Here is an 11,178-nt window from a genome sequence, read left to right on the forward strand (position 1 = left end):
ACAGTGGTTTCTTCTTCAGAAACTATTTCCAGCATTTATCTCAAGAGAGCAGCTCTACATGGAACTAAATGAGCTGCTGCCTGTAGATGGTCTACTCGCTTTTTTTCTGTTTAGACTCAAAGAACAATTTCAAATGGCAGGAAGCCTGCAGCCGTCTCATCTCCGGCTGTACTTCACTGCAGACAGAGCTGAGTGATCCTGGTGTTATTCTTGTTAGGTTCAAAGCTGAAATGAAATACAGCGTGCACATTATCTGTTCTCTCGAGTCCAAAACATATATATCAGTTACTACAAACACAAGGACAGGATTGAAATTTGGCTGAAAGACGAACCAGAACACGGAGGGATTACGAGATAAAACAACGAATTTGCACCATTCACTGTTTTCACTTCTAAAACTCAGACACTTTCTCTCAGGATTAAAGGAAAAATAATAATAATAAAAAAAATTAAAAAAAAACATCAAACAAATGTGCTCGGAAGGAGATTTCTGCAGAAACATTGCTTATGAATAATTTATTTTAAAAAGTCTAAAAAATATAAACAGCAGCGTAACACAGACAAAAATGTCACGTACATAGAGTAGCATTTGCACACTTGCATTGCAACATTTAATCAGTATTTAAGTATTTACAGTGAAGAAACAAATATATATTCGCACATCCTGAGAACAGAGCTGCTGTGCGCTGCAGAGGATCGCACCGGCAAAACATTTTCTGCCTACGATATGTGACATTTTAATCCTTACCCAAAATGCATTAGAGACACTTTGGAAGGAAAGCCCTATAATTTATTTTCTGTTTTCTTCACCTCTGCTTTTATAACAAACAAATCGTGTGCCTCGTGTCACCTGCAGGAACATCGCTTCTTCTTCGACTGCACCGAGATCAGGTCTAATCTGAAACAGTGGGTGTCTTTTGCCATTTAAATGAAATCATTTCTTTAAAAAAAAAAAAATTGTTCTATTAGAGCTGTTGCAGATTCAGATTCAGCAGCAGAGATTTTATTTTTGGATCATTACACACTGGAAATTTGGCACTTTTAATCTATTTCACAAAATCATGAATCCTATTAATTTAGGCGTTCAAAAATGAGATAAATTACATTCATGTTAACAGCATTTGACGGATGGGGAAACATAAATAAATAGAATTTTTAAACCTTTTGATAAAGTTTATGTGACTGGTTGAAATGTCCTGTGTTGAACTAAACTCTGCGACAGGTTTCGGAGTTCGGCTGCAGAGTGAACCTGTTTGTATCCTAGCAGAGCCAGAGTGTTATTGCACAGATTCTGAACCGTTCTCACAATGTCAAAGCCGAGACGGAGCCTCCAGCTTTCTGCCGTGGCCCTGGAGTCTCTGGTGGTGGAGTACCTGTAGTTCCACTCAGACGGCGACGACGCGTTGCTGTTGGTGTTCTTCGCGATCCACGTCCTCACCCTGTCCTCCATCTCCAGCCCCGCAAACCTGTAGATCTCGCCCGCTTTGTCCTTTGGGTTTAAGGCCAAGTCCTCGTACCGCACCAGCAGGTAGCGTCCGCGTAGCCAAGCCGGTCTCCGCAGGCCCGTTTCCACGGACGCCGCCATGTCCTTGCAGGTGCTGGTGATCTGCGACAGGTCCACGTATCGAGGCTGCCGCCCCGTCGCGTTCCATATTTTCCACGCGCGAAACTGATCGGAGAACGCCATCATGCGCGAGGCGAGGATAGCTCTGGGGTCCCTCACCAGGTGGATGATCTTCACATCCAGGCGCGGATCTTCCGTCAGGGTGCGCAGGTCCCCCACCTCAGGGACCCGCACGGTCTTTATAGCCACATGTCTTCTTGACAGACACGACATAGAGGCTAGGGTGAGGTTCAGGGCCCCGCACTTCTTAGGACACCAAGTTTCATCGGGCGGGTCGGGGCGCGCTGCGTCCACCCCGTCCGAGCACACGGGAGGGGAGCAGAGGGCGTGACTGGAGCTCCGGCGGAAGAAGGAGCTCGTGACGTGGTCCTGGGGCTCAGGGCGGATGTAGCTCTCCATGAAGTGAAGATCGCACGTGTACAGGTTGAGGAGCAGGTCCCTGTACGCTCCTAGCAGGGCCCGGCGGTCCAAGGTGCGACGCAGCCGGCTGCTGGAGTTGGTGAAGGCTTGCTGGACGTGGTAGAGCGGCTCGAACACGTAGAAGATCTCGGGATGCTGGTTGAGGAGCTGCCCGGTGAAGGAGGAGCCACTGCGCGTGGTGGCGAACAGCAGGATGTGCTTCCGAGGCGACTCGATTGGCACCCAGCCGTCATCACAAAGGGCTCTCCACCTGGAGTCTTCAGGACAGAAAACACGTTTTATGCTGCGTTACTCATGGCACAACACTGACCTCACCTCTCTGTTAAAAGTTATTTCGCTTGTTTCAAAAGAAAGATTTCAGCTGATTAAAGGGAGATTTAGTCCAGGAGAAGCACTGAATCCAGCCAATAAAGTGTAAATAATTTAGAGGGTAAACATGCTTGAGTAAGTTGCCTGTCTGCTGGTGGTTACCGAGGGGTTTATGAAACGCCGGATCTCCAAAAATAGCACAAATAGCTAATGCGTAATTAGCGCTGATGAGGAGGTGATTGCAAAAGGGATGCTACTTTTGTACGCAGGCAGGAGCTCGTCGCTACATCTGGGCTCTGAGTGGAGATTAATGGAGATGAATTGGAGAATTATTGTGAAACGCGTATCACGTTGGCCCGTCCTCTCCGCTTGCAGGGAATTCCCTCGTTCGGTGATCTGCTGCTTTTTTTTTTGCGTCAGTGATGCTGCAGCCTGAGTCTCGATGTTGTTTCTTCCTCTTAACAGAATTTCTGTCCATGGGGTTTTCTTTCAAATGGCTAATTTATAAATAGTATTACTGGTTACATCTGATGCTGTTAACCAAAAATACTGTGCAACAGCACCCCTCTGAAGAAGAAACTTCTTCCTGATCAAAGAATCATCACCATTACTGTAACAACAGAGTTTGCATTAAATGCGATAATATGCACTGAACACTTTTTGTGCAGAATGTGGGACACCCTCAAGAAGGCATCCGGTCGTACCTCGGTGGAATCTGCCCTGGCAGCGGTAGACTCCCTGACAGGGTCCAGACAGCGAGTCCCTCAGGGTCCGGATGGCCGTGTACTGGACCCCCAGAGACGCACAGACCAGCAGCAGCACCGTCTTCCAGGAGCACTCCATCCTCCCCCCACCTCTGGCTCTACATCCTTCACGCTGTTGCCACCGGGGGGATTCACAGAGGCACGCACACACACACACACACACACACACACACACACACACACACACGGGATGAGATTTCATTTTGAACTTCATGCATATGCAGCTTCCACACATTTACGCCCGCAGGTCGCCACTGACGCCATTCTGAGAAACTCAGTTAGCCATCCTGCTCAAGGGGACTTCAGCAGTAAAAGGTGTATAGCACATGTCGTTAAGTTTCCTAACCCAGATTTCACAGAGCCAGTTCAGAATACGCCCCTAGAACAGAAATAAAAGGAATAGTTGAGGAAATAGACTGGTTTGCTTAGAGCAGTGGTTCCCAACCTGCAGGTTTGTCTGCACTCCCCGTGCAACTTCTTCCATGTTCTGCACTTATTCGTACTTATTTTAAACATCGTTTTTACTTCTAATTTCTTATGCACTTTACACATAGTTTGCACTTCTACTTTAATGTGTCACATTTTTGTTAATAGTATTTTTATTACTTTTGTCATGGTTATTTTGTTCTGTTCACATCATCTGACGTTGTCCTTGTCCTCTGCGTCCCTGAGGTCTGCTGCAAAATTAATTTCCTTTGGGATATCAATAAATCTGAACTGAACAGTTGTAACCGGATCTCTCACAGTTGAGTAAACTCATGTATTTAAGGCAGCTTTTGAACTTAAGTTAAACCCTCATGCAACAACAGCGCCATGTCTGAAATTTGCATTCTACACAGAGTGCTTGGAACTTGGAAAAATCTACTAAAATAAACTGGCAATAATGAAATATAATAATCACAATTATTTTGTTAGTGAGTAATCACCAGAGAATAATAACAGTGTTTCCGTATCCTTAGAATAAGATCAACAGAGGAAACAGGTGATTCGTGTTCTGTTTTATAAATGTTCTTCTGCACATATTTAGTTTCAGTGGATGTAACTAAATCCTACACACTGGTCCTGGTGACCACACATATGCAGTGGTTCCTCCCCCTCAAAAAAATACATTCTTGACTCAGAGAGAAAACAGACAGCTCCTTTTAGCATAAGCAGCTTTGAATAAACAGTTTAAACGTTTGGGATTTGCTTTCTGAAAAGATCCACAGATTTATTCTGCAGAAGAACACAACTCAAAAGTCAGGCCTTCAAATGGGAAACGGACGCAGCGGCCTCCCCGTCCACAATAGCTGGACTATTTGGGATACCGCACGCACAGTTGCATAATTGCATTTCATCTGTGCCTCCCTATCTTTTGGGCAATTAAGCCTCTGAGCGCAGCAGAGAGCTACAACCCCAGATAAATATAGCCGTCTTCATATAGATGAGCGGGAGTTTTCCTTTGTACACTTCTGAGTTCTTTGCTACCAGGCATGAAAGAGGAAAGGGAGATGCGCAGGAAAAAAAAAAGGATTTTTTTGCCGCCTTCCATTCGTCCTATATGCTGACGGTAAGTAATCACACAAGATCTCTGGGCGCAAACCGTCTCTCCATCGCTCAAAATGGCCGCGCGGAGGCAATCATCATCAAAACCCCAGGTAAATATACATCACATTACAGACGAGAATAAACACTGCCTTCCTGTTTTCTTCCTCACCCTCCTTCTGTCACCCCGTCTCTCTCTCTCTCTCTCAAGTCTGCCTCTTGTTCATTAATGATGTTTATGTGTCCCTGGCAGACTCATATCCTCAGGAATGTATCACACTGAGCTTTTGATGTTCCATTAATCACAAACAGCGCCAACCCAAAGACGTTTACTCTGTGGGTGAGGGGGAGAAGAAATCGAGCTGACATCATGAGCCATTCTGTTTGAGTACAGCTAAAAACAGCAGAATGAACTCATCGGGGGGAGAAACTTTATTTCTTACTCTGCAACTTGCAGACAGGATGACAGGGAAACAGGGACACTGTGTTGTTTGTCTCTTGTTTCAGAGCGACTTCAAAGCGGAGTCTCGGTTTGCTGAAGGACAGGAGGGAGAGAAGAAAAGGCAGAAAAGAAATATAACGACTGCAGACGATGAGACACTTTCACCAAAACTTTCTTGCCTCTTATAAATATTAAATTAATATTATTAAGGGAAATATCTGAGGGTCCTCCCATGCGTACCTCAACGTGTAGCTGCCGCACAGCTCCAAACAAGACACATCACATCGCAATTTCTCAGCGACAGGTTTTGTTTTCCTCTCCGGTAGCAATCAGGGCTCAGAGCTCCTCTGATACACACCACCCTGTTGCCCTCCGGAGGATGGAGACAGATGCTTCAACGGATTAAAGCAATTTGATTTGCAAGTCCACGGTTTATAACTCCTCCCGCATCGGCACTCACACCAGGAATAATAGACGCTCTGTCAACAGCTGGAAGGGGACCGCAGGCTGCAGAGGGTCTCGGCTCTTGTATTCCTCAAACAATAACAGCGCTTACAAGGGATAAAAACCTCAGGGACGGGTCTGAGTTGTAAATTTGGCGAGAACATGCGTTACTGCTGCTGAGACAACATAGCTAGCAGCAGCAGCAGTAGTAGTGTTGGTAGCAGAGGAGGTAATTGCCTCTGTGGAAAAACAAAGGCATCAAATGAGGTCAGAAGTTAGTGATGAGGGTGGGACCGAGGGATCTGGGATGCAAGTGATTGAAGGATGTGACAGTGGCAAAGATTTTCTATTAAGGCGTCTCGGTGTGCTCACAGATCCTCTGAGTAGGGATGTTTATTGGCAACGCCGGAGGATCAATCCTGGGAAAAAAACAGAGAGTTGAGCAGCAGCAGCAGCAGCAGGAAGAGTTTCAGGTCTCTAGTTTTTCTTTCTCGTCTCTGTTCTCCCATTCCACAATCGCAAACATTCAGAGAGCCACGGGCGGAAAGCAGAGCAGAGCAGAGCACCGCAGCGCTCAGAGAAGACGCATCTGACCCCGGGCTACCGAGGAGCTCCTCTGATAGGAGAAAAGATGAGTCTTGTCCTAAATGATCCCTCCAGCGCACACACACACAGAGAGAGAAAGAGCACTGAGAGGAAAGGAAGGAAAAAATGAAGAAAAAGGTCAACACTTCATCAGATCCTGTCCACGATGAACACAGTGCTGCCTTTGAGGGAGCCTCTAGGTTTCCTGGTTCACTTAAAAACAAAAAAAACAAAAAAAGAAAGACTGTTTAGGTCTTCAATAAAAAAATCTAATTAAATAAAGAGCTGAGGAGATAAACAGTAGTAAAGCCTCATACAAAGACAAAACACATGCAGTAGATTAGAAGTTATGAGACAACAACACGTAAACCCAAACATGTGATGAAAAGGATCAATTCGCATCTTTCAACATTTAAGACACGGTGGATGTAATTGGATGCTGTTATAAACTCCCTCTGGAGTAATTATTTAATGGACAAGTCGTGCATTTTTTTTAATGAATAAACAGATTTGCAGATTAACAAAACAAGAGTCCAGGTGTAGTATTGTAGTAAAAACCTCATCCCTTAAAGTAAAAAAAGGACGCGATAAACTCACCACTGCGCAGCTCAGACACACTTTCAGCCGTCGTGTGGACTAATCGTTGGTGTATTTATTGTTTTGTTCTCTTAATTTCCTCTCCATCATGTACGTTTTCGCGGCACTTCGGTCGCGGCTCCCGGCGCGTAAAAGCACAACAGATGGAAGAGAAAGAAAAACACGGCTCCCTTACCATTAGCGGTTCTGATCAGACAGTGTGTCTCCGGATGGTCCAGATCTGCACGTTGCATTTGTAAAAGTGTGCGCGCGGGATGGATGGAGATTCAGTGGGACCGAGCGTCCAGAACCAAACTGAATTCAGAGCTGAAGATGCGCCATGGATGGAGAGCGGCGGGAGGCTGAGCGAGGAGGCATGTCTCATCCCTCCAGAGTCCAACCAGGCTAGTGGAGCTGAATCTCTAGATTGGATGCAAGATTGCCTCGCTGTGCATTACGCTTTGATGCCGTAGGGTACGTTTCATTACGTCCTGGAAAGGCAGGAGGCTGTAACCTGCACGGTGAGACACCACTCACTAAGATGTGACAGTGCTTCCGTCTCCATCCGTCTTGTAATGGGTTTGCACGCAGGACCAGATATTCCCCATATTTCACGGAGGCAAACTTCACGAGGCAGGCATCAACAGTCACCTCAGCATCCCACCAGAGTGTCGGTCCCGCTTCTGTGCCACCACTCTCTCTGCAGGGATTCCCACCATCCCCTCAAATGGATGTTCTGCGCCTGCACACAAACACAAACTTGTCCCGCGGGATTCCTGTGACACAATGACCTCCATTTTTCCTCATTCCAGTGAAGATGACTGCTATCATCAGATGTGGCCCACTCCTTACTCTGCTGCCGACCCCCTGCAGCGGAGGGATGGGTATCATATCATTACCCCCGGGGGGTTACTGTGGGGTCAGGTTTAGCCAGTGACGGCTCCATTACTCCTGGGAATGGAGAGGGAGGGGGATTCATCTCCCACTGTTGCTACAAGGTGTCTTTATGGAGATTCATAGAGAGATTGGTGAAATGATATATATCGGCTTCTGCGACAGTTTCATTCTTATTCTGTGAGGTCTATTTGTTGTTCCAAGTTGTTTCTAGTTGCTGTTCCGAGCCCAAATCTTCCAGGCAGCACAAGTGAATCCGCCTAAGTGAGAGGCAGGCAGAAATTATTACAGAAACGGAAACTACCTACGCAGACACACGAACAAGCATTTCTGCTGCTACAGAGCTGAGGCACATTACCAGTCAAAGGTTTCACTTCTCAAAGGACAACAAGCTGTGAGGAACCCCTTGTGAGTGATACAAGAGTGGCCCGTCCTCTGTTCTTTGCTCTGATCCCTCCCTCTGCCTCTGCCTACAGCATCGATTCCCCGGCGCTGAGCCGTCCGACGCCCCCACAGCGTCTTAGTGAGATCTGAAACAGGCTATAGGAAAAAGTAGAGTTTTTTCTGCGAGCGAAAAAGCCGAATCCTCCAGAGGCCTTCCCCATTTAGCTGTTCCCACACTTGTTCTTCGCCACACGCAAAGAGCACAGACTCAGAGAGACGATGCATCTCTATGATTCACCCCCTCATGTAATCTTTGAAATGACAATAGGATTTCAACATGAACAGGATGGAAATGCTCAGTTTCAATCTATCGACTGTTCAGGGATAACCCGTGCGTTCTTGACCCGCTGACTGTTTTCCTGTATCTGTATCTGCTTGTGTGTCCACGCGCTCATGCTGTAAGCGTAATAAGCAAGAGAAAAGAAATCTTATTTCACCCAGCAGAGACAGCTGAATTTAATCCAGCAAACAACCAACACAGTGCACATCAGCAGGCGTTCTCCATTTCTCTCTAGTTTTGCACAGGCAGCAACACGTCAACAAGTTCTTATCTGGCAGCAACAAAGCTGAGAACCAAACTTATTTCATTTTAGGGAGAAGTTAAATACACCGATCAGGCGTAACATTATGACCTGTGTCCTAATATCGTTAGGTTATCGTTAAGTCATATTTTAACATTTATGGAAAACAAACATGCACACACATCTACAGATGACACTAACACTAAACATGGTCTTTTATTTTGAAATTACACTTTATTCCATTTACAGTTTGTTGACTTGGGTTCATGGTTCAATCCAGGCTGAGAAGACCTTTTTAAGGACAGTCCAGAGGAGGAAACCATTCAAGAGATGGAAGAAGGGGGACTGGATTGGAAAAAAGTTTCCTTTAAGGAGGATTAGTTGGGTAAAAAGATAAATTATTCTCTTGTTTATAGTTTCTCCTTTTGTTCACTTAGTTCCCCACTTGGGATTCGTTTAAGTACTGTGTGTTAGTTATTTTATGTTCATTGTTGGTCAAGTTTCCCCCTGTGTCTGTTTTGGACTAGTCCAAAGTCTATCTATCTATCTATCTATCTATCTATCTATCTATCTATCTATCTATCTATCTATCTATCTATCTATCTATCTATCTATCTATCTATCTATCTATAACCTGTGTATCAGGTCAGTGTGGTTAAGTAGAACGTTTAGTTTCCTTATTGCTTAGTTGACCTCATTTTGAGTTTTTTGGACTCCCATATTTTTAGGTTTTTATATTAGACCTCATTATTTTTGTCATTTTGTCATATTATTGAAACTACAGTGAAGTATGTTTTGCCATTTTTCTGGTTAAGTGTCATTGCTTTGGGGTGGGGTGGTTTTCTGATGAATATATCACATATACATCATGTATATATGTGCAGACAGACCCACTAGGTAATTTCACACTGACCCTATGATACTGTTGAAACCTAAGTCTTCAGCTTCCTTCCGTACAGAGAATTAGCAACATTCATAAGACCATCTACATAGAGGAAGTACGAGGTTCAACAGCGCTATATATGGAGTTGTTTTTCACACGAGATGGTTACCAGTTGTTAATCAGGTTCTCTTATCTTGTCTATCTTGACATTTATGGATGCATGAAAGCCATGACACATTCCCAGCGTACCCCCCCCTCTGCATGTACGCACAGAGCTATAATTATCAAAAAGAGAACGCCAAGGATATATGAGATTATATAGGTTATTTATTACATCACAAAAGCCATGTTTCTGGAGAAAGAGAAAGCAGCTGTAAAACTGGAAATAGATTTATTTAGGAACATGGGGAAACTCACGGCATGAATGAAAGTGATGGGGGCTCAAATAAATCTACTATCAGGATATGTCAAAATATCCCACATGTAACTTCGCATTATGAGTATCAGGTTCCTGATATTACAGGATAGTACTGAGCCAACGGTAGAAAACGCCTCGAAAGGCCTCTCATGTTATATATATGAAAATATATGGTTTAAAATAAAGGTTTCTTGTTTCTGTTTGTGTTTCTGTTTGGCGGCACTGTGATTTAATCTCTAAATGGAAAGGTACAAGCAAATGGATCTGATTTCCACTCAACTCGTAGACAATCATATGATTCATGCTGTGCGTCACCACTCAGTCATATTCACATATTATGTTGTCTAACGTGGACAGAAATAGAAGCGTAAATACTGTCATTGGCTGTTTAATAATTTCTACTTTATGTAGCATAAAACAGTAAAGTGTCTTTTCCATTAGATGAGGAAATTAGATATGTCAGCATGTGGAGTTGCTGATTGTTGGATTGTGTTACATTTAGACATAGCAGGGCTGACTGTTTCCCCATTTCCGGCTATGTAAAGCTGAACTAACCTGTTTTTAGCTTCTCAAATGACCTAAGGTGATGTTCGATCTGATACCGATACGAGTAAAATTCAGACTGGTATCGATCTGATATCGATGCTTTGTGATATTGTGTAAATACGCCCTAATGTGTCTGGTAAACCTAAAAAAAAGTAGTGTATTTAAAATCATAGCTTCATAAAGAATACAATTTGTTTTAAACTTTTAAGTTAAGATTAAGTTTATTGAGGTAGTGGCCTCATTTACTATATAGCCGAACAGAGACATAATCATACAAATATGTAAAAATGTTGTTTTAAACACTGAAAGAAAAGAATAAATAAGACCATTAAAATAAACCGTTGTTTAACTATTAAAAAATAATACAAAATGAAAGCTTGCATCTTAATTGTGACCCTGTTCTCTCCTCTTCTGTCCTCCTCATCATAAATATTCTGTGTTGTAGTTTAACCTGAGGTGTTTCACAAGGTTTGTTGTGTTGCTACATCTCAACAGTTTTGTTACTTATTACTGTTTTCCTACATCACATCCAATGACCGAGCGGTAACCTCCAGGTCTGAACGATGAAGCCCACGTGGAAGTGCAAAAAACTGCAGTTCATGGAGTGGCCACTAGAGGCTTCAAAAGGAAGCAAATCCCCATAGACCTCCATGTTAAAAAGGTCAAATTTATAGCTTTATTAAACATGTTTACAGCCTGGTACAAAGAACGGCTTTGGTCTCAGTAGTTTATTTCACTGTTCATGACAACTGTACAGGGGGGGAATTTTTAGTTTTTAGTTTTT

At 43.9% G+C, this 11,178-nt stretch overlaps 1 protein-coding gene across 5 annotated transcripts; it reads right to left on the reverse strand.

The window, feature by feature from the left end:
- Nucleotides 1-483: 483 nt before the first annotated feature.
- Nucleotides 484-7,823, reverse strand: si:ch73-62b13.1 (Carbohydrate sulfotransferase 1-like). 5 transcript variants are annotated; one of them, XM_047595325.1, is made up of 4 exons: nt 5,324-6,688; nt 5,085-5,176; nt 3,058-3,229; nt 484-2,301 (listed from the first exon to the last, which is right to left on the reverse strand). In XM_047595325.1, exons 3-4 carry the CDS (start codon nt 3,194-3,196, stop codon nt 1,175-1,177), a joined length of 1,266 nt encoding a protein of 421 aa, XP_047451281.1. In that variant the 5' UTR covers nt 3,197-3,229; nt 5,085-5,176; nt 5,324-6,688; the 3' UTR covers nt 484-1,174. The 5 variants fall into 5 exon arrangements, with proteins under 5 accessions (XP_047451281.1, XP_047451282.1, XP_047451280.1 ...); XM_047595326.1 differs by lacking the exons at nt 5,085-5,176; nt 5,324-6,688 and adding an exon at nt 6,710-7,823; XM_047595324.1 differs by lacking the exons at nt 5,085-5,176; nt 5,324-6,688 and adding an exon at nt 6,885-7,821.
- Between the last annotated feature and the right edge of the window lie 3,355 nt (nt 7,824-11,178).

Source organism: Mugil cephalus, chromosome 10 (genome assembly GCF_022458985.1).
Source record: "Mugil cephalus isolate CIBA_MC_2020 chromosome 10, CIBA_Mcephalus_1.1, whole genome shotgun sequence".
Taxonomy (NCBI): Eukaryota; Metazoa; Chordata; class Actinopteri; order Mugiliformes; family Mugilidae; genus Mugil; species Mugil cephalus.

Excerpts from the sequence above, each read along its gene's own strand:
- si:ch73-62b13.1 (XM_047595323.1), bottom strand. The coding sequence starts at position 3,352 with ATGTGTGGAAGCTGCATATGCATGAAGTTCAAAATGAAATCTCATCCC. Across the intron at positions 2,302-3,057 it reads CCAGGGCAGATTCCACCGAG|ACTCCAGGTGGAGAGCCCTT; the intron begins GTACGACCGGAT and ends TCTGTCCTGAAG.